The sequence below is a fragment of the Equus przewalskii genome, chromosome X (assembly GCF_037783145.1).
Source record: "Equus przewalskii isolate Varuska chromosome X, EquPr2, whole genome shotgun sequence".
Lineage (NCBI taxonomy): Eukaryota > Metazoa > Chordata > Mammalia > Perissodactyla > Equidae > Equus > Equus przewalskii.
In genome coordinates this window covers 88,987,399-89,010,228 of record NC_091863.1, presented here as the reverse complement: position 1 = coordinate 89,010,228, position 22,830 = coordinate 88,987,399, and the positions used below count along the sequence as shown (strand labels likewise).

The 22,830-nt window shown below is 42.0% G+C and overlaps 1 protein-coding gene across 8 annotated transcripts in view; it reads left to right on the top strand.

The window, feature by feature from the left end:
* The window catches only part of CHRDL1 (chordin like 1), a 112,264-nt gene that overhangs the window by 85,951 nt on the left and 3,483 nt on the right, over positions 1-22,830 (top strand). For 2 of the 8 annotated variants that reach the window (XM_008540098.2, XM_008540097.2), the window contains exons 7-11: positions 1,168-1,235; positions 8,283-8,451; positions 12,397-12,606; positions 18,732-18,899; positions 20,629-20,718. In XM_008540098.2, coding sequence (XP_008538320.2) covers positions 1,168-1,235; positions 8,283-8,451; positions 12,397-12,606; positions 18,732-18,899; positions 20,629-20,718 — 705 coding nt within the window. The remainder of the gene's footprint in view (positions 1-1,167; positions 1,236-8,282; positions 8,452-12,396; positions 12,607-18,731; positions 18,900-20,628; positions 20,719-22,830) is intronic. The other 6 variants (XM_070605928.1, XM_070605927.1, XM_008540099.2 and 3 more) reach the window with 3 other exon arrangements.

The following is a 22,830-nucleotide window of genomic DNA, read 5'->3' as shown; positions in this document are numbered from 1 at the left end:
ACCTTTGAATCATGGAGAGTTAAAGCCATACTTTGTTGTATGTCACTGTCTAATGATAATATTGCTATCAAACTAATTTTAAGGTCTTTTTCAAGCCCTAAAAGCCAAAGATGTTATGTAATTTTCCCTAGCAGTATTACACATGATTGAACCAGTAACATGTTACTGTTTAGACTTAGGTTTTGAAAGTTTCAGAGATGCATTAGAACAGAAAATCCTTAATGCTTATATCTTTTTCTATTCCTTGTTATCCCATGAAATATATGATTGACTCTATATTGGGTTTATCCTCAGGCAGATTAGATAGATAGATAGATAGATAGATAGATAGATAGATAGATAGATGTAGAGATAGATATAAGACATATATTCACAGAAACACACACACATATAAATAGTACTCATGTAGAGTGACGCAAACATCTCTAAGACCAAGCTCTTCTCATCAGCTTGCTTGGTCCTAGATAATACAAGGTAATATTCTTGGAAGCTGAGGAACGTCTGTACCTGTTTTGTGAATTTTGCCCTCCAGGCTAAAAGTAGAATCCTGCTCCTAAAAAGAGTTACTTTGGAAGATGGCAATGATAGGGGTTCGCTGTTCAAAGAGTGGACTTACAGACCTAGAGAAAGCTGTGGCAGGCAAAAACAGAAGTACATCTTGGATATTGGTTATGTAAACACTCCAACCATAGCGAGTTTTATCCTAACTTTCATATCAGGTCATAACTTCTCAGAGACATAATGGTGAATTTAACAAATCATGACAGACCAAGTCCTCAAAACTCTCACTTTTTTAAGGGTAGTTTAAACACAAGTTAAATATGCCTACAAAATACTTAACTGTTACTGGAATAAAATAAGCAAAAGTGACAAATGATGGCTATATTAAAGTAGAAAGTGATTATTTTCCCTTTTATTTTCCAAATTATGTGTAATGTTGCTGGAAAGTCTATTTTAGAAAGTGGCAACTTTCTCGGGAGTTGTTTTGAAAAATGAGGCACACCCAAAGAGAAATCTTTCAGTGGTGCTCTTTGAAGGACTGCCACAACAGCTAAAACATCTGGAGAACTTTGAGATCATAGAACCAAAATGTTACTGGGTCACAAGGGTGATATTTTTTCCTTCTATGTATGGATGATTCTTTCTTTATTTCTTTTTAATCAACAGGAGAAGGAGAATTGTCGTGGGAACATTCTGATGGTGATATCTTTCGGCAACCTGCCAACAGAGAAGCAGTAAGTGTGAATAGTTCAAATAATTCAACGCTCCACAGCATCAGGCCAAACTTTCTTCTCTCCATGGTTACTATCCCAGCAACTCCATAAAAGGGCGCATTTTTAAAACCATTTTTCTTCCCTTTCCTCAGAAATTCGAATGGCATCATTACCAACCTATAGCCTTTTAAATGCACTGTATAATTGGTAAGCAGGCCAGGACACAGAGAAATCATAGCCTTAGCCCTTAGGAGCCCTTCATCTAGATCAGATGTTGGTGCCCTTTCAGGATGACTTGCCAAAACTTTGTCTTCTGTAAGGGAGGCAGATCGCTACCCCTATCCTCAACAGGAAGGACTTTCTGTGGGATTGTAAGGCAGGGCAGCCCATCCTTTTGGCAGAGGGACTTTAGACATGTCCACTTAACCTCTATCCTAAGCCTTAGCTCTTAGTCATACAGCTTGAAGAGCGGAAAGGCAGCAGACCAGATTCTCCTTCCTCAGCCTGCAACATCTTCTCATTTCCATTCTCAGCACTAATTTCAGAAAAAGCTTTATGAGTAGGCATCTCTCTACATAGGGTAATAGCATCTCTTGTTCCTTTGTATTTTGAAGTAATTAACAAAATAGAATGTCTCTCTAACAAATTTGTGTCTAAGTACAGCAACACTTCAAAGTTCTTAAAATCTGAAAAGGAGATGTTCCGATTCAAAGAATATATCATATTAAAGGACTTAAGAAAAGTATACAAAATGTACAAAGGCACTCATTGCACATAAATGGGTATTCATTGTGCCCTGGTACAAAAAAAGCGCACAGGGGCATTCAATGCAGCATTATTTTGATAAGAGCAAAACAAATGGAGACAATCTAAATGTCTGTCAATAGGAGCTTGGTTAAATACACCCAATCTATGGGGCACTGTGCAAGTGTTAAAAAAAATGCAGTGCATCGAAGTGCAGTAAAGTGGAGGGATCTCCAAGATATATTATGTAAATAAAACAAGGTGCAGGATACAATTTATCTTGTCATATCCTTATGTAAAGATTGTGTGTGTGCATGTATGTAAAGGCATATGAAAAGTCTGGAAGGTCACATACCAACATGTTAAGAGTGGTAATGTCAGAGGGGTGAAAATGGGCAGGAGGAAAGGTTGATTTTGAGTTTTTACTTTATGTCTTCTGTATTATTTGATGTTTTGCAATGAACATGAATTAGTTTTGTAATAAATAACATTTAATGATTTTCTAAAACCTTTTGAGTTAGTTTTAAACGCACTTTGGATATAAGGCAAGAGTCTAGGAAATTATAGGGCAGGCCCGAGGATAGTGAGGGTATGAGGAAGGTGTTGATAGGGGACATAATAAAATGACCAATACAAACATCACAGTGTTGCTTAGGCCATGCTTCCCAGTTATCACATGTGCCACTTTTGCTTTGCATTGTCCCCAGCTTGCCAACACCCTCAGCAGTGAGGTGAAATGATTCATATTTTCTTTCTTTCTTTTTTTTTTGGGGGAAGATTAGCCCTGAGCTAACATCTGCCAATCCTCCTCTTTTTTGCTGAGGAAGACTGGCCCTGAGCTAACTTCCGTGCCCATCTTCCCTTACTTTATACGTGGGACGCCTACCACACCATGGCGTGCCAAGCGGTGCCATGTCTGCACCCAGGATCCGAACCGGTGAACTCCAGGCCGCCGAGAAGCGGAACGTGCGGACTTAACCGCTGTGCCACCGGGCTGGCCCCTCATATTTTCTTTATTCTCTAGTCGTATTATTTTCTAGACATTGCTGTTTCTGAGTGAGCATAGAAGGATTGTGGGTAGAGTAGAGAATAATACTCTGGATGTCTCAAAAAAGGAGCTCTCTTGCAAGAGAGGGTGGGCTTCTCAGTTTTCAGAGTAATATAGACCCTGAGGAAAGATTTTCTCCATCCAGCTCTATCTGCTTTGTAATAAGTGAGATTCCTTCCAGATCCTAACAGGAGATGATGTCAGTCTCCATCTTCTGTGTTGTAAATTTCCTTTTTCTCAGCCCCAATTTTTTATTGTGGTAGGAAATTGAGAGTAGCTAAATTAGTTGCTGTCAACCAGATGCCATTTTAAACCAAATTCAGGTCTCAGTCACCTTAAGCTGTGTGCCTTACTTAAGCTGGGTTTCTTAGCCCCCAACACTTAGCACTGTGGCCACCTCAGCAGTTTTGCTGGTAATGCCATTAATTAGACTTCCTTCCTGACTTTGTCTTATGCTGCTCCCAACTCCATCCCTTGTGTAAGCCTCATCGTTCTTCCTAAGCTGCTGGTGATAGGGCTGGACTTAATCCAGTACTTCCTGTAGCAAAAGAGGTCAGATACAGAATGCAGGGCCTTGAAATAGTTATTGATTTTCAAAGGAGTTCAAGACCTATCTTTAGAAACAAACGTTTGGGCCTGGTAGACCAAATCTCCAGATGGTTCCACTTTATTATAAATAAATATTTTCCTTTGTTCTAAAAGGGGTAGATATTGTGGGATATGATTTGAATAATAAATAGCATCTGTAGTAATGGAGAACTATGTACCTGGCACATAGTAGGCACCCAGTAAATATGTGTTGAGTGAATGAGTGTGGAAGGTGGACTGAAATAGGGGGGTGGGGAGTGGGGGGGACTTTTCATTAACATTAATGCACAGGAATTTGCCCCAAATAAGAGAGAAATCCTTCAAACTTGTTTTCTCTTGACTAGCCAAAAATTAGGAGGTGGGAGAATCCCTTGTTAATATCCTTCATAGGCCCAGCTTTCTGCATGGGAGAAAAATGGCAGCCCTAACAACACATTTCCTATTCAGTAGACTGTTCCTTTAGTAGGCTGTTCCTGTTTACAGGGAACCATCAAAAATCTCGGTTCAACAGAAACACAGATGATTGTTTTATTTTGCCAAGTGAGCTGAAAACCATCACTTTACCAAGTTTTATGAAGTGCATAGAAAGGAGAACCAGTGGTTCAATTATGACTCCTTTGTAAAAGCGTGAAATGGTTTCCGTTTGATTTTTATATCATAATTTCACATGAATTGATCCTAGTACCATCGTATGTGTGTGTGTGAGTGTGTGTGTGTGTGTGTGTTATGTTGGGAGAGAGAAGTAGGAGCGGGGTCGAAAGCCAAAACATGAAAGCAACCATAATTTTGTTTTGGACAACACCCAAACTGATTTTTGTCCCCAATAGATTACTCAGAGATTTACCATTAGAAAAGTAGAGGAGTTTGTGATAAAAACAATATGAAACAGATAAAAACGCATGTCTCATTCACATTGTAAGAACAGTGGTTTGGGAAGGAAACTGGGCTAAGTGTCTCCCAGACAGGGATAGATGTAGGTTACCAGTGACTACAATATAATGTACTCATGGCTTTGTAGATTAGAACAAATTTTTTTAATTAAATTAACCTTTTTAATTTAAATTAAAATTTTTATTTTTTAATTGAACTTAAACGTTTTATTTTGTGATAACTGTAGATTTATTTGCAATTGCAAGCGATAATACAGAGAGATCATGTCTGCCCTTTACCAGTTGCCCCCAATGGTAACCTCTTGCAAAACTATAAAACAGGATAACAACCATGAAGGCACTTTTAAGGCCGTTTCTGAACTTTCATGTTTTCCTGTCTCTGCCAATAAAATGCTTATATATTAGGCCTTAGAACAAGTAAGGAAGAAATTCCTGGGGAATTTGTACAATGGTGGGAATTTTCCATCACCAGAAAAGAACTGTGTAAGAGCCACCTCAAAAGCCTGAGATATTTGTCAGTCCTTCATGTCACTAAATTAAATAATACCAAAATATTGAGCAGAATAAAATAAACCATAGCTATGTGATCATTCCTACCTAACTAGTTTTGACCTGCTCTCTCAAGCAGGCTATTCACAGTTGGTTTTGAAGATGAGCTCCAATTTCACTTACAACTCCAAGGCCTTAATGCCTTTTTCTCCTTTGCTGTAAGTTACAAGGTCAGAATGGCCCCTGGTAAGCTTTTTCCGTTTGTTTAGGGGAGCAACTCTAAAAGAGCCATTATTCTTTTCTTTCTTTCTTTTTTTTTTTTACTTGGGTCATACTGGTTTATAACACTGTGTAAATTTCAAGTGTACCTCATTATATTTTTGCTTCTGTATAGACTGCATAATGTTCACCACCAGAACTCTAGTCTCCATCCATCACCATACACATGTGCCCCTTTACCCCTTTCATCCTCCCCCAACCCCCTTCCCCTCTGGTAACCACCAATCTGTTCTCTGTATCTGTATGTTTGTTTATCTTCCACATATGAGTGAAGTCATACAGTATTTGTCTTTGTCTGACTTCCTATTGATGGAAGAATGGATAAAGAAGATGTGGTATAAATATATATATATATATATATATACATATATATATATGGAATACTACTCAGCCATAAAAAACGATGAAATCTTGCCGTTTGCGACAACATGGATAGACCTTGAGGGTAGTATGCCAAAAGAGCCTTTACTCTTAAGCCAAAATCACACATCACCACCCCCACTTCCAGGCCCAAACAGAAGATCCTTTGTCAGTGATTCTCAACAGTGGCTTCAAATTAGAGTTCCCTGAGGAGAATATAAAAATCCTGATGCCCAGGCCTCACTCCAGACCAACACTCCAGACCAACTCTATCAGACTCCTTGTGGTAGGCCCCAGGAATCAGTATTTTCATACCTCCGTGGGTGATTCTTTGCGCAGCTGAGGTAGAGACAAGTGGCATGTGTGGTTGTGAACACTGTAGCAAACTTATATATCTGAAAGAACTTTTCTTTGGAGCAGCTTTTAGCCAAATGTTTGTGAATCACTGAGTTTGACCAGACATTTTCTGTCCTACTTTCTCTTCCTCTTGTTCATCTTCCTCTCTCCTTCCCCCCATTCCCACTCTCCTGCCATCTCCAAAAACTCAGCCTTCACTGTCACCCTGAATAAAACCACTCTCCTCCCTAGCTTCAGTTTCTCTGTCTGTAAAACAAAAGACCTAAATAAGATGAGGTTCTGAGGGGCTGACTGGTGTATCATAGGGCCTCTGATCAAAATCCCTGAGTTTTTGTGTGGTTTTTTTTTTTTGGTCTTGAATCAGTTTTCTACCCTTACCATATGTCCAGAGTCTGAGTCCCTGGTACCAAAAAACAGCATTTTAGTTTGTGTTCACCATCATGAATCAGAGAACTTCTTGTACTTGCAGCTTATCATGGGTCAGCAAGCTTCCCTCTCAAATTCTAGCCCTGTTAAACTCCTTCCTTTTAGCATCAGTAGGACACCCACCAGCCAAACTGTCCTCTCTGTATTCCTTTGGCAAAATTTTGCCAAACTCCAGAAAGGACAGAACAATCTGTATTGGCCTTTGTGGAATGTGAGTGATTATGGCAGAAAAAGACATGAGCCATTGTGGGAATGAAAAATATTTGCACTGAGAATCCCATCTGTGTGCATGATAATAAATTGATGCAAATTCTTATTTGTGTGAGGTTTTATAGTGGTGCACCAGCTTGGGCTCTTCTTAAGTATAGGTAATAATGTTCTCTTTCTCTTACCCCAGCTCCTGTTCACTCTCCTCCCAGCAATGCCTCTACCCGACCAAGAGAGTGATAATAATTCCCAAAGCTAAACTTGCAACATGTGTGTCTATGGAACATAACTATAATAAATGTTTTATGGGATGGTTGGTTCAGGGGACCCTATAACTACCTTCTCATTGTTCCCTGTTATTTCTATCACTGAGTATAAGGATCTTCCTTTTTAATTGCCTGTGAAAGATTTTTTTAATGGGTTCACCCCTCCTTTACCCCTAACAAATGCCCCTAAAACATAATGTCACTTGGCTTTAAGCCTTGAGGTTCTATTCTTCATTAATTACAACCCCCTCTGCCCCTATTCTACCTCAGCTCCTGGGAGAGGGGTGGGTAGCAGAATAGTGGGCTCAGCATGTGTCTTGAGCCCTTGCTGAAAGAGCAATGATTGGATTACTTGTACTACAAGACTCCAAGCTTTCATTAGGGATCACAGCTTTCATTCATTCATTCAACAAGGATTTGGTAAGCACCTTCTAGATGCTAGACACTGGTCTAGGCACTGGAGACATAGCAGTGAACAGGACAAAGTCCTCACCTCTGCGGAGCTGACGTTCTAGTACTGTCATGCACAGTCAGTTCTTCTCTCTCTAAAATGTCGAGGGTGTCTGTGCTCTATAAAACGTCTAGGGTATCTGCTCTATGATCTCATGTCATTGCCTGCATTTCCAGTCTCAGTACATCTTATCTAGACTATGCTTGGTTTGTCTCTTCCTCCTATCCAGTTCACACTGCACATTATCAGGGTTCATTGCTTTGAAACACAGTTCTGATTTTTTCTCTATTTAAAAAAAAAAAAAACCTCAAAGACGTCTACACCCTCGCCCGTGTTGCCTACCAAATAAAGTCCTCACCCTTTAGCCTGTCATTTAAAGTCCTCCATGATCTGGCTCCAACCCACTTTTGGAATGTTATCCTTCAACTGTTCCCTTTTATGGTCTCTATGTTCTCTGCTACACCTTCTTAACTTGGAAATCTCTGCCTGGAATATTCCTCACCAACTCTGCCTGTAAAAAGTCTCCTCACCCTTCATAGCCCAGATCACAAACCCTCCCCGACTAGAAGCTCTCTTTCTCATCCTAATTTGCACAACATTTTACACTTTTCCTGTGGCCTCTGTCATATTCTGCCTTGTGTTGCAGGCTAGTGCCTTAATTCTTAAACCCGAATGTGAGATTCTTGGGGGCAGGAAAGACACTTTACCCATTTTGGTTGTTTTCTCCCTCAGGAGTTTGTCTGTGAATCTAACCCAGTCTTCTCCAGGGAGAGAGAGAAATCTCAGCACGTCGCCAGTGCTGCTCTTACTTCACGTCCCTATTTCTCTTTTGGTGTGGGTGGACCTGCAGCTAAGAAGAGCTCATGACTAAAAATCATCAAATAGCTTCTAATGTATGTAAGTCTATCTCTGCCTTCTCACTGGTGAATTTTGGGGGCTGAATTTGTCCTTGTCATTTTACAGAGACATTCTTACCACCGCTCTCACTATGATTCTCCACCAAGCCGACAGGCTGGAGGTCTGCCCCGCTTTCCTGGGGCCAGAAGTCACCGGGGAGCTCTTATGGATTCCCAGCAAGCATCGGGAACCATCGTGCAAATTGTCATCAATAACAAACACAAGCATGGACAAGGTAAGGGACATGCTCCTTTTGTATTGTATCCACGTCAGGGCTTCAGCAGCCCTGGTCATCGGAGGGCTAGAGCTGAGAAAGGACCCTTTCTCCCATGCATATCATACATTCACATGTGGATCACTCACCATCAAGTCTAGAAAGTAGCGATGGACTTGGACGAGTGACTCCAGGGGCCTCTTAGGACTTCCTTAAATACAGACTAAAGAGCATAGGTTATGTTTCAGGTGTATCTGTCCTTATTTAGGACAAAAGACAAGAAAGGAGTAAATCTAATGCAGCCTCCAGCATTTTCTTAGTTGCCCCTGGGAGTTGGAGGTCCTTGGGAAAATTCCTCGGGTCTTTAACAGAATGAGAGGTTGTTTGTTTTCCAGCAGGGCACCCAATATTCAAAGGTATTCAGTGCCAAATGCTTCTGAAGCTCTTATACATACTTTAGAAATAGCCATGCTCACACTTCAGAGTCTCTTGGGGCTCTTCTTAAAGATACATATTCCAGGCTCCTCTCTCAGAGATTGTAATTCCCATGAGGAGATTGTCCTTAGAAATGAGTGATCCAGTGAGAACTCCAGAAACCTGGCTGAGTACCAGGAGGACTGATTAGGTTAACACCAACATGCAGCCCACTCAGCCGACCAGCTGGCTGCAGAAGGCACCCACACAGGTCCACAGCCCTGGTCCTTCCTGCACAGAGTTCTCTGGCCTCCACTCCCCGCCCCCCAGTAGCGGGGGTGAGGGGAGGAGAAATTCAATCAAACAATTGACTGCTTCTTACTTTTTTAGGCATTGTGTCAACCAGCTCTTCAGAGCAAGAGCTCAGCTGGTTCCTTTGTATGAAACCACAAACATGTTTTGTTTCCTTTAAAGGACAAACAAATCAAAGGCAGTTCCCTGAATGGGTTAAAAGTAATAAATTATTAAACCAAATGATTGAATAACACGGGTGAAAAACAATCCGTTACAAAGGACTCCTACTATAAATCTCAACAAGGCTAGTCAAGCCAAAGCTAGTTGATCACATCTGTTACTAGTTAGATGTAAATTTCAGATTACAGATAAAAAAATTAAATTGCTTTTGAAACTAACAGGCTTAAAAGAAGAACATTCAAAATAAAACTCTTAGTAAAAAATGGTGATGTATTAGAAGACTTGGAAATATTTACTATCGATCTGGGTTTGATTTGAAATTTATTATTTTTAAATTCCAAGGCATTCTGATATGAATTTATGAAATGAAGAGGAGGAGTGAGGTAAAGATGGAGTTTGATTTGCAATCCTAAATTGCCTCCAATAGATTCCATTTGCTCTGAAAGTATTTCAAAGCCTTAAAAAACGTCTGGGGAAATGGCCTTTGAAAATCCTAAATCCCATAATGTCCACAGGCCTCTTCATTTTCAGGACAGAGGCTCGTCCCTTGATTTTCTCCACATCCTACAAAAGGCCAGCTGGTTTACATTTATTCATTTGCCCCTATTGATTTGGATACAGCAGTTCTCTCCTGACCTTTCTGTTATCATTCACTGGAAAATCACTTGTCCCCACCCCCGACTCCTGAAGCCCCAGCTGGATGATTCAAAATCATCTTGAGAATTGGTTGGTGGAGAGAAGGCTGCATTTCCCTCTAGAAAATTGACCTTACCCTATTGCACTTCAGAGTGCAGTCTCTCACCCAGTCTGGATTGTTCCCTTATTCCAAATGTTTAGGGAGAGGGAACCTAGCTGTAATACACTAGGAGTCCTGCCTGCACTGCTCCTTAGCATGTCTCCCCTTCTCCTCAGCTCTCCTGCTAATGATGTGCTCCTCTGAGATACGTCTACTTAGTCCCTTGTTAGAATCAAGAAGAGACAATAGGACTCCACCATTTTGAACTTGAGTTCAGCCTAAATTGTCTTGAAGCAGACTATGTACCCACTTAATCACGTTGTCTAGAAAGGAGTGTCACTGTTTGGGGAGGAGAGAGAAGAGATAACGGCAGGAGAAAGAACAACACATCTGGCCTGTCTTGTCATGTCATTCTATCCAGAGCCCTGAGCTTCACAGTTAGATATCAAGTCCCTATTCTATCTCACTGTAAGGTTGGGAGCTTCTCTTGTTTAGGTTCTCAGGTTCTTGGAAATCTTTACATAGATTGACCTGTTAGAGTGCCTAGTACTGTAGCAGCTCTTGCAAAGGACAGGAAAAGGCAATCAACATCATGCATATTTCCTAATGTGACCCAGTGGACTTGAGGAGAAAGAAATAGCCCAATGATTCATCCTTCTGCGGCCATTGTCTTGCAGCCAAATCAGTCTATTCCTAGAAACGCCCAAAGTGGGGCTATTTCCCTCACCCTAGCCCCGCCTTAAGTGATACAACCCACCCTAGAGATGTTGTTTACTGGGATGTCGACAGGTCTCCCTGGGTATGATGAGGTGATGGAAATAATGAGAAACACACCCAGTCCCAGTCATGGCTTGAAATCTCCAGAATGTCTCAGCACTTTCAAAAGGAGAGAATTCATTCTCAGACCTCCCCATTCGCAGCCCTGTGCAGTTCTTATTCTGGAGCCTAGCTCTATGCCTTACAGTAAGAGCCAGATATGTGTTGGATGGTTTGCATTGAAGGATGTTCCTGTTGTCCCTTCCCTTCATAGGCCCCTCAGCCTGCAACCCAAATGCTTGCTCTTGCAAGGCCCCTGAGGAAACATGGAGCCAGTGACTTTATTTCCCACTCAACAAATGTGAAACCACCAAAGGATATCTGTAGGGCAGGCAGTGATTCACCGTAGCCCGATCTTTACAGCCATGGTGAGGTGGGGGACAGAGGACATTGCCTGAAGATTAGAGGCATAAGCTACCTTTCACCACTTACCAGGGAAGTGCGGGTCCTTTCCCTCTCAATCTTGTCTTAGCGCCTTCCTTCCCATGCCAAAGGGTAGGCCAGCGCCATTAAGCTTTATACTCCTCTATGCTGGTGGATCAGATTCTCATAGCATTTGATATTCTGAATGGATTTGCTTCAGGATCTGGGGAAAAAATTGGCCCTTTGGAAAGAGCAGTACTTTTGTCATCTAGCCTCCCTGAGCAGCAAATCTCTCTGGGAAATTTTCATGGCAAGAAGCACATCCACTTGAGCCATTACAAATCCTCTATGGAACTGCAGGTATTAATGCTACATTCTACTAGAGGTTCTTTATCATATACCGAGGACAGATATGCTCCCATGCATTTCATTCATTCCTCTATTTTTTTTTCTTCTTTATCTCCCCAAACCCCACCCTGTACACAGTTGTATATCTTAGTTGCAGGTCCTTCTAGTTGTGGGATGTGGGACGCCGCCTCAACGTGGCCTGACAAGCGGTGCCATGTCCGTGCCCAGGATCTGAACCCTGGGCCGCTGCAGCAGAGCGCGCGAATTTAACCACTCGGCCGTGGAGCTGGCCCCCTCCTCTATTTTTTTTATTCATTTTTTTCAGATTTTATTTTTTGCTTTTTCTCCCAAAGCCCCCCAGTACATAGTTGTGTATTCTCAGTTGTGGGTCCCTCTAGCTGTGGCATGCGGGGTGCCGCCTCAGCATGGCCTGACGAGTGGTGCCATGTCTGCGCCCAGGATTCGAACCGGCGAAACTCTGGGCCGCCAAAGCGGAGCTCGCAAACCCAACCACTCGGCCATGGGGCTGGCCCTCATTCCTCTATTTTAAAAACTATTTATTGACTGCCTTCTATCTGCCAGGCACATGTGAGCATCCAGAGGCCACTGCTGAAGAACCTGAGTAGTTGCTGATGGTTTAACAAGGCCCAAATGGTTTTTTTGGTTACAGAAGCTGCTCTGTAAACGTATCTCTATGGCCATCAGAAGAACAAAGGATCCTAGATGTCTTAAGGGGTTCAGGGCTTTGGTTCTGAGCTCAGAGGCCCATTTTCAGCTTCCTAGCCTTTAATTTCCAGTCCTCTGTTCTCTTCCAGTGTGTGTTTCCAATGGAAAGACCTATTCCCATGGGGAGTCCTGGCACCCGAACCTCCGGGCATTTGGCATTGTGGAGTGTGTGCTGTGCACTTGTAATGTCACCAAGCAAGAGTGTAAGAAAATCCACTGCCCCAATCGATACCCCTGCAAGTATCCTCAAAAAATAGATGGAAAGTGCTGCAAGGTGTGTCCAGGTAAAAAGGCAAAAGGTGCGTTGGTTGGAAGCCCTGCCTTTGGTTGAGTGAGATCCCCACATAGTCATTCTCAATGCTCTCTGAACATCAGAAACATAATCAACCTGCCATATCATTGTAATGATGCTAGTTCTACTAATAATGAACTTCATTCTCTCCTCTCTTGAAAGGCTGATATGATGGTTGCTTGGAAGAAATTTACTACTCGGAAATAGACTGGGGATTTGCTTGTGTCTACCACACCTTTGACCCCATGTAGTCCCAAGTGCCAAACTTAAAACTTGCTTTTCTGAATGGTAGAGAAATTAGGTTATAATGATTAGTAGGAAGAATAGTGGCACCTTTCATTTATATCATTATTTAACTCATGAAAGCACAATCACATATATTACCCTTTTGAGACAGGATGAGAGACAGGTGAGGTGTAGTGGAAGAAGAATGTGTTCTGGTCCTAATCTAAGTTGCTGTGTGACCTGGGAAATGTGGCGGTCTGCTCTGGGCCTCATCAGCCTTATCTGTACAATGAAAAGTTTGGAATAATTGATCTCCAAGCTCCCTTCTAAGACTAAAATCCTATAATGATATTTTCAGTTCTCTATGAAAGATAAGAAAATGGAGGAATATAAAGTAGAATGACTTGCCAAGAGTCATATAAATGGATAATAAAACCAAGGCCTGGAACCCAGGTCATTTGCAGCCCATTGTCTTTTCCAGGAAAGTAGAAAATATTAACTGATATAAAAAGGCAAATTAATTATTTAGATGGTAGTTTTAGCACATGAGCTAGATAAAAATATAGTTGGTAGTACTGGAGTTGACAGAGTATGGGATTGGGAATCAAGTATTCTAGCCCTGGCTCTGCCAGTGCTTTCCTGTGTGACCTAGAACGTGTCACTTGACTTCTCTTAGCCTCAGTTTCCTTCTCTGCAAAATGAGAAGGTGAGAGGAGATGATTTCTTATGGCCTTTCCAGTTCCAGCATTCTAGGAGTGAATGAATGAGTCACTTCCAGGCACATGAATTTATCATATGCCCACCTGCAAAGCATTTTTGTAAACACAGACGAGACACCAAACATTTTTAAATGTAGGCAGAGAAATAAATCATTTATTCCTTCAACTTAGGCAACTCCTCATGAGTAGCAGGCAAATGTGAACTTAGTTAATGTATATTTTTTGAGCATCTTCATGTAGGCCAATGGTTCCCAAACTTGTGTGCACATTGGAATCCCCAGAGAGCTTCTAAAAATACCTGTGTCCTATCCCCAGAGATTATAATTTAATTGATTTGAGATGTAGGCCTGGGCTTTGGAAGTTTTAAAAGATCCCCAGGTGATATTAATGTGCAGACAAGTTTGGGAACCACTGCTGTAGGCCCAGGGTGGCTTATGGTCTTGCTACTCAAAGTAGTTTGTGGACCAGCAGCACCTGAAAGCTAGTTAGAGCTGCAGACTCTCGGGTCCCACCACAGACCTCCTGCAGCAGGATCTGTGTTTTAATAAGATCCCCCAGTTGGTTCCAATTTGCCTTAAAGTTTGAGAAGCATTTATTTATGGCATAAACAAAATCTTTCTGTTTTTGATTGTTTTATACCATCAATTTTTATTTAGATTTACCCACATATTTATCATTGTGTATATTCAGCATTCCTTCTTGTATTCAGATCTTCCTCTTCTGGGATCTTGTTACTTCTGTCTGAAGTGAGTTGTGGTCAGCTTGGTGGCAAACTCAGTTTGGGTTGTCTAAAAATGCCTTTTTTCCCCTCTCCTTCTTGGAAAATAATTCCCATTTTTGTTGGGCAGACAAACAGAAGTGGGCTAAGTTTCTTTCCCTCTGTTGAGGGAGGAATGACATTTGGAAACAACTGCTCTCGATCATTTGGGACCAGTTGTTTCCAAGTGATCAATGAACAAAATCTTTCTTAATGTAATGACTGTCATCTTCCAGAGTAAACATGGAGCAGGGTGTGGATAGGAAGGACAGGAGCTATCTGATCTGGAGTATAGAATTGGGGCATTAAAATTGATGAGGAAACGTACTCATTAGGAATAGGGAGAGAGCCCATTCTGAAGATGATATGAACAACGGGGCCACCCAGTCACAACAACCTATCATCACTTCCAAGTCTGTGATCTCACTGGATCCTCAAAGCTTTTAGTGACACTTACGAGTAATTCCACAAACACAATTTTCCCTTTGGTCAAGAGTCTAAAGCCTCTGGTCATATAAGTAATACAGCATGGTAATTTCAGACAAAAACTAAAAGTTACCTACACTACCCCAGGTGAGATCAATCCTTCCACTATATAATATTCCAATTTGAATCTCAGACCTTCAGACAAAATCCCATTTCATTGTGTGCTTAGGATTTTATTCATGCAAGTGATTCAAATAAGAAGTGAACGAACCGAAAAGGTGTGAGAACAGGACACCAAAAATGGCATTATTTTTTAAATAATTGGCCTCTCAGGTTGGTTATACAGTCATGCATCACTTAACGACAAGGACACAGTCTGAGAAATGCATCATTAGGCAATTTCATCATTGTGCGAACATCATAGAGTGTACTCACACAAACCTAGATGGTATAGCCTCCTACACACCTAGGCTAGATGATACTAATCTTGAGACCACCCTTGTTGACTGAATCATCATTATGTGGCACATGACTGTATTTATTAAAACCTTTGCATTCATACTTTTTGGCTAAGCAGTTTCACTCCTCGGAATCCCAAAAAAGTAATCAGAGAGATACAAAAATATACAAACAAGGATTTTTGCTGTAATGCTGTTTACAATATTGAAAACTATCTGAAAGTCCACCGATATGGGAATAAATACTTATGGTATATTTGTACTGTGGTATACTATACAGCCAGTAAAAGCCATTGCAGACCAAGATTTAATGCCATGTAAAGATGTTTCCAATATATTAAGTACAAACAGCAAGCTACAAAAGAATATGTATATTATGATCCCACTTCTTATGTTAAAAAAAGACAGCGTTCATAAAACACTTAGAGAAAAAAAAGACTGGAAAGGCATATAGCAGAATGTTAATAGTGGCTATCTTTGGGTGACTGAATTATGGGTAATTCTTATTTTCTTCTTTTTGTTTATCTGTATTTTCTAAATTTTCAACAATATATATTCCTTTTGTAATTAGAAAAAAAATAATAAAAGTTATTATTTAAAAAACTGCCCTCCAGAATCCAATTGGCAATGTACCCAAGAGTCTGATTGACCAAACCTGTTTCTCTGGAACAGCTGCTTCCTCACCCTGCTCAGGTGTGTGGAGATAGAGGACTTATTGGGCAACGTGGAAGGACAGAGTTTCTGTTCCATTCTGTATACTTGTCTCTCAGTGAGCCAGACATGGGTGTCTGCAAAATTAACGACTCTTCATAGTCACATTGCCTAACAAGAGTCACTCTCCAAAAAGGACAGGGCACCTGCTCTGGGTACTCAGAAACTTCCGAGCATCAAGCAACATGCACTCGCTTATGCATTCCATCTGGAAATATGTACTATGTGCCTACTGTGTGCAAGACACGGTTACAGGCACTGAGAATAGAGAGATGAGCAAGACAGACAAAGGCTACTTGCCAGCGTGGTCCTTACATTCTAGTAGGAGAAGATAATGAACACAAACCAATAAGGTAATTTTAGGTTGTGATAAGTACTGTGAAGAAAAAACAAACAGGATCAGATGATAGTGAATTGTGGGGAGGGCACTTTCAAAAGAGTGGTCAGGGAAGGCGTCTCTGAAGAAGTAATATTTGGGTAGAGTCCTGAACGATGTGAAGGGGTGAGAAATGGGAAGATCATGACATCATCGGCCTCTTAGAAAATAACACATGACACAGAGGAAAAGGAACAAAGAGGTGAGGAGGGAAGAAGATGGATGGGGGAAAAAAAGAACAGTAAATTCAGTTATTCTTGTTGAGAAGGGAAAAGAGAGAAATAAAATTCACTGATGATCCAGCCAAAAGTTTCATTATAACGAATGATTACAGGCTCCTCCAGGAACAAACTAGGGCCAAAATAAAGGGTATGAGTCTCACCTCTCTCTCTTGCCTGTTGCTCTGGTAGAGGCTGGCTTTGCCTTGCATATCAGTGGCCACTTATAGGGTTGTGTAGGACTTCCACTTCCAGAAGGTTCCCCAACTCACCTCTCTCCCCTACCGTACCACGCCAGTACCTGGAGTTCCCATAATTACACACTCCTTTTGGATTATATAATAAAAAGCCCCTGTGAAGACTTAAAAGTTCCCTGGGCTGGGGTAATACATCTCTTTCATCAGTCATCACCACTTCCTAAGGAAATGATTTTTCAATTTCTTAGTTCTAGAGGGCTCAGGACAGGAGCATTCTCATGGGAAGTGGGAATGGCCAGAAATGACTTCAAGGATGGCATGCTTCCTCCAAGAGAAATGAAAGTAGGTGAACGTGGAGTGAGCAGAAAGGTGGAGGGTGTGGAATGAGGAGGATGTTGCCAAGTAGGTAGTTTGAAAGACACTTTGTTTGCTCTTAATATTTTCAAGTGCCAGCCAGGGTTGAGTCACTAATGGATTTTGTCGTTTGTAGATCCCTTCTGGTGAGTAAATTAAGCTCTTAGAGGGAAAGGGTGGTGGTGCAGGATAACTCTTCAGGACACTGGGAGGACTTTTAGCATGTTACAGGTACTTCCAGTGCCATCATGGATTTCATATGGTAGTTACAGCCATAGCCAATATTAAGCTGGTGAGCAAAATTTTGTAAATGAACTCAGCTCTCATTCTAAAGGTGATAATTAAATACACAGAGGTACACTCAGTGACCTCCCACCCACCCAACCATTTGAAAAGTGCTAGCACACATCACTTAGTTACCTAACACATCACCAAAAAAGACTGGCCCACTGAGTAATTAAATCACTAAAAAGAAGGGCAAAAGGATAAAGGAAGCTTGATTCTAGGATAATCTACAAATTGAGTAATCCAACTGGGAATCATGAAGAGAAGACATCGATTTTGTCCTTACAGTGCCAAAATGGTGGTGGGGGTTTGAAGGCTAATCAGGTCGGCAAGAGACATGAAATAGCCATTTGATTACATCTGGTCCAAGGCATCTGATTGGCTAACGCTGAGTCTCCCTAATCAGAGTCACAGATCCAAAGCACTCAACACTCAACAGTTTCAACAGATGGCTCCAGGGTGTCCACAGCTTCTCGTTGTTGTTTCTGATTTGAGTGTCCACTTTAAATACACCACTGAAGAGGGTGCTGATTACAAGGCCAGCAAAGAAATTTAACTCATGGATAACCAACCAGGAGAAACTTTTTTTGGTAGGGAGCTGAGGGAAGGGGTGGTGGTGGAGCAGAGTGGAGACTATCAGGGGGTTGGTACCTTTATACCTGGAAGTGAAATCCAACAGTTCATAATTTAAGTGATCCATAGTTGAGGGATTTGACCAATTTTTTTGTGTCTCCCAACCATTCGTTTGGCATAGAATACATACGACTAATCTGACATCTAGGTTTTGGCACTGGTGTTGGTCTGATATTATCGTCCCCCTTACAAACATATCAGTGAGCATTCAGAAATGTCAAGCCAATTTGGATAGATCCGTTGGGCAAGTATATGTGCATAAATGAGTGTTATAAATGTTTTCAAAGTATGTCTAAGTGATGTCAGGGAAGTTAACCAAGACCTTCTGTCAGCCCATTCCCTGGGTCTCTGTTGGTAACACTGAGCTAGACAGACCGTGATCCTGATGCAGTATGGAAAATCCCATGTTCCCTTAAGTGCCTAAGAGATTTGTACCTGGCCACATTCTTCCTCCTCATGAAGGTCCACTTATTTGGTGGTGGGTGGATCCACTTTAGTTTGTGGGCCAGTGTTCTGAAGAACTATGGATTCTCTTATCACGTGGACTTAAAATAAAGGTCATGTGCTCCTTTGTGATTTGATGGCTGTTATAGGAGCAGCCTAAGCTGAGCCAATTAAATATGGGTGGAATTTCTATCTCTGTAAGAATGTTCTTGTTGATTGTGCACTTTTGATGAGTGTGAGGTGTTATGAACAATAAGATACATAAATGCAGAAGTTTGCTTCCAGTTTTGGAAAACCATGACAGAACTCTACTTGCTTCCTGATTCCAGAAGAACTTCCAGGCCAAAGCTTTGACAACAAAAGCTACTTTTGTGGAGAAGAAACGATGCCTGTATATGAGTCTGTGTTCATGGAGGATGGGGAGACCATCAGAAAAATAGCGCTGGAGACCGAGAGACCACCTCAGGTAGAGGTCCATGTTTGGACCATTCGAAAGGGTGAGCAGTAATTTCTTTTTTTTTTTTGGTAAGGGGGCACAGGGAAGGAGGAGAAGACTCACCTAATTTTGCTTCTCCTATTCCTCTGTTTGCATCAGAAGTTCTCCTGATTGCTTAGAAGCTAATGCAGGAGTAACACAGTTGTTATTATGGCCTTTAACTTTAATCATGGCCTGGGCTATAAAGTAAGTATTGACCCTTGGGTTTGTTCTCTTTCTCATACCACCAAAGGCTGGAGGAGTGGTTCTCAACCCTGACTGCACATCAGAATCATCTGGGTTTTCAAAATACTAAATGCCTGGACACATTGTGTTCATTGCGACCCTACAGCTGTTCAAACCATCCCATAGATACCAGCCTAGTGCTGATCTAGTCTGGTCAAGTTTTCTAGGAATCCAAGGTGAGATTTCAATTGGAAAATAAAGCACATCCTCTTCTACTGACTCCCTCATAAGGCTCAAGAGAGCTCAAACTTTAGTATGTTTCAGCATCACACAAGGAGCTGGTTTAGAACACAGCTACCTGGCCTTAGCCAAGAGATGCCAATTCCGTAGGCCTTGGGTGGGTTCTGAATATTTGCATTTTTAACGGATAGCCAGGTGATTCTAATGCAGGTGGCCCTTGGACCATACTTTGAGAACCAACTGCCCTAGTATTTGTGGGGCTATTTTCCGTCTCTTTTCACAACAGTTTTTCTTTCTCGAAAGAATGAGCTCTTCCCCACCCCTTAAAAAATATGCTGGAACACACATATGTTTCTCACAATGTTTATTTTTGCTCTATGCCTACAAATGTTGATTTTCCATCTCTAACTCCCTAGCTCCTCTGTAACTGGTCACTTAGGACTAAGCGCTCTTCTGTTGGCTTCCCTTGCAGTGGGCCCACTATTCATTGCCCCATATCTCTCACCCCACAGAGATGTGTGGATGTTTTTCAACTTGCTAGTGTAGCGTCTAAATAGCCACTTGTTCATGGTGCTGCGTAATCCAGGTCTGTGCGTGGTGGGCAGAGAAAAACCCAGGCTTCATTTATGTTGCTCCCTGTAGACCTCTTGGGGATTATTGAAGTGGGCTAGTAACATGTTGCTCTGTAACTACAGGGCAGTTTTCAGTTGTTTGTGTTATTCTGATAAAAGCTATTCAGGCAAAGTTGAGACTATGGGAGCCTCATCATTTTAAGTCTCCTCATTTTTTATAAGGGAAAGCTAAAGGAGCTGTGAATATTTCCCAAAGGAAAATATGGCTTTTGGGTGAGTTCAGGAACAGGGATGGCTTCTCCATTTACACAAACAACCTGCCTGCAATCCCATTGCTGGCTCTCACTGCCTAGCCAGGAGGGCAGCCCAGTGGTTTGGCAGGGACATAGCCTACCCATACTTGGGGCAAGGGCAGAATTTCTAATACTGTGTTTGGCTACAGAAGCTTCAGCCAGCACCCGTGCCTGATTCTATGTGGCTTTCCCTAGGAGTGGGTTCCATGGTCAGGAGCACTGTCTCCCTTATCTCCATCCTCTGGAGAACCAGGGGGAGGCCAGTGAGCCAAGGAAACAAATGGAGTCAATTATAACCCTTGAGCCATCCAAGTTCCTGGTTAAGCACATTACACAGCCCAGTTCGATACTCCTAAGCCCCAGTAATGAGATGATATGCTCAGCCCAAGCAGAGAAAAAGAGTTGGTGGTTCCAGATAGAGAGTGCCTGACCACCTGCCCCACTTTTTGCTTGGCCCTAGGCATCCTCCAGCACTTTCATATTGAGAAGATCTCCAAGAGGATGTTTGAGGAGCTCCATCACTTCAAGCTGGTGACCAGGACAACCCTGAGTAAGTGGTACCACCTCTCTTTCTTTACTCCTCCGTGGAAAATGCATCCAGTTTTCAATATAGTGTAGCCCCAAATAAAGTCCCTCTGTATTCTCAGTGCACATTCTCAATTCTCAATATCAACATTAGAGGTTGTTTTGTCTCTTCTCCGGGTGACTTAGCAGTGAATGGGGTGTCTGAATGGGAACTTAAAAGCTTGGACCTGGTGAATACAAATCCAGATGTAGTCTGAGCATAAGCCACCTCAGGTCAAAGTTTCCTGAACATCTTTAATGAAACTGCTAAACCCAGAGTCTCAAGAGGGTTGGAGAAAGCTTACAAGATTCTAGGTCTGGTGCATTTGTGGAGACTTCATATCTGGAAGGATATGTCCTTTGGTGGTGGGGATGAGAGACAGAAAATGGATGCATATCAATTCCCGTGCTGTATCAAAGTTCTGTTTGCCTCTTTGAAACTGCCCCTGGGTGGTCATGTTTCTTTAAAAGCATTCAGGCACTCAAGCATAACTTGCAGCTGTCCCACTTTCTACGCTAGATGGAGCCTAGGGACTGCTAGGCACTGGAGGGTGGTGGGGGGGAGCACTTCTGAAGGAATAAAAGGCACAGACTTTCTATCCACAGGGAATTCTAATGGGCGAGACAGAACATGAAAATGCCTCCACTATGAATTAGTTTAGTTCTGGGGACTTAAATACCTAAGTGCTCAGGGGAATCTGCAAAGAACAATGAGATGAGAGCCAGGTGGGCTTAGTCGGGGAAGGCTTCGGGGAGGAGGTGTGTTTTGAAAGAGAAGGGTGTGACTGGGCAACAGGTCAGGAAATCAGTCCAGAGAGAGGGTGCAGCCTAAGAGAAGACTCAGACAGGAGCAAACAAGAAATGTAGGTGTGGGTGGGTGGGTGGGTGTGGGTGAGGAACAATTACAAAGGCCACATAGGGTGCACTGAAAGATGAGAAGAGTTGGAGGTAGGAAGTAGTCAGAGTGCCTGGAAGAAGCCAGAGAGAAGTTCAGATAGAAGGCAGGTAGCCTTGGTACTTGCTGCAAATTTACAATCAGCGTAGTGATATCAAAATGGTGCTGTGGGAAACATGTCTCTCAGCTGTCAGATGGATTTATTAAGCACCTACTTTGATGAAGCCATATTCGGAAGAGCCCAATATGCCATGCAAAGAAGTTGGACTTGATCTCCAGACCAGGGAACCCCAGTGGAGGTCTTCAAGCAACTGAATGATGCATTCAGATCTGTTTTTTAGAAAGAGGTGTTTGCTGTGTGAGTGAAAGGTGCATTATTAGTGAGGCAGCTGGTGATAGTCTGAATTAGGAAGCTATTCTACTGTATTAAGTTGGTTAGACAGGGGAGGAGGGGTCACTGTGAGGGACATGAGGCACATCTCTGAGGTTAAATCATCAAGATCAGTATCAAAGAGAGAAATGAGTTTGGAATGACTCCAATATTAACAGCTTTATAGACTGGGTGAATAGTAATACCATTCACCGATGGGAAATTCTGGAGAATAAGCAGGGATTGGTAAAAAAATGAATTTCACTTGAGAAATGTTTAGATTAAGATGCCTAAGGGCCATCTGAGCAGAGTTATCCAATAAGCACCTGAAAATAGGGTTGATGAGGTGAGTTGTTCTGCAGGAGACTGATAGACAATAAACTGGACAGTAGGAGAATTCAAATAGAGGAGTCAGGAGTCCTTACGTGTGAATAGATAATAAAAGAGGCAGAGTCTAGAATCTCAGGATCAATGATGTAACTTTTTAAATTAACAATTAATTTCAAAGAACGTATTTTTGTTTGTACTGTTATCAACACACTGCTCTAGGCATCAGGGACTTGAAAGATGATTTAAACAAACTCTCTGCCCATAGCAGTTAGGATCTGGGGTGTGTAACAGAAGTAGATGATGTGTGCCTCTGACTGTGTGCAACTGAAGGAACTGGGTAATGAGATGATCTTTCAGGGTCACCTGGGGACAAAGAAGAAGAAGCCTGACCCGTTTGTAAAATGTGCCTGTCAGATCCTGGCACACAGGAGAGCTTCAGTAAAAGCCGGTTCTTTGCCCAACTCTTCTTTCCTCTCCCATCGAGTCAGAGAGAATAGGAGAAA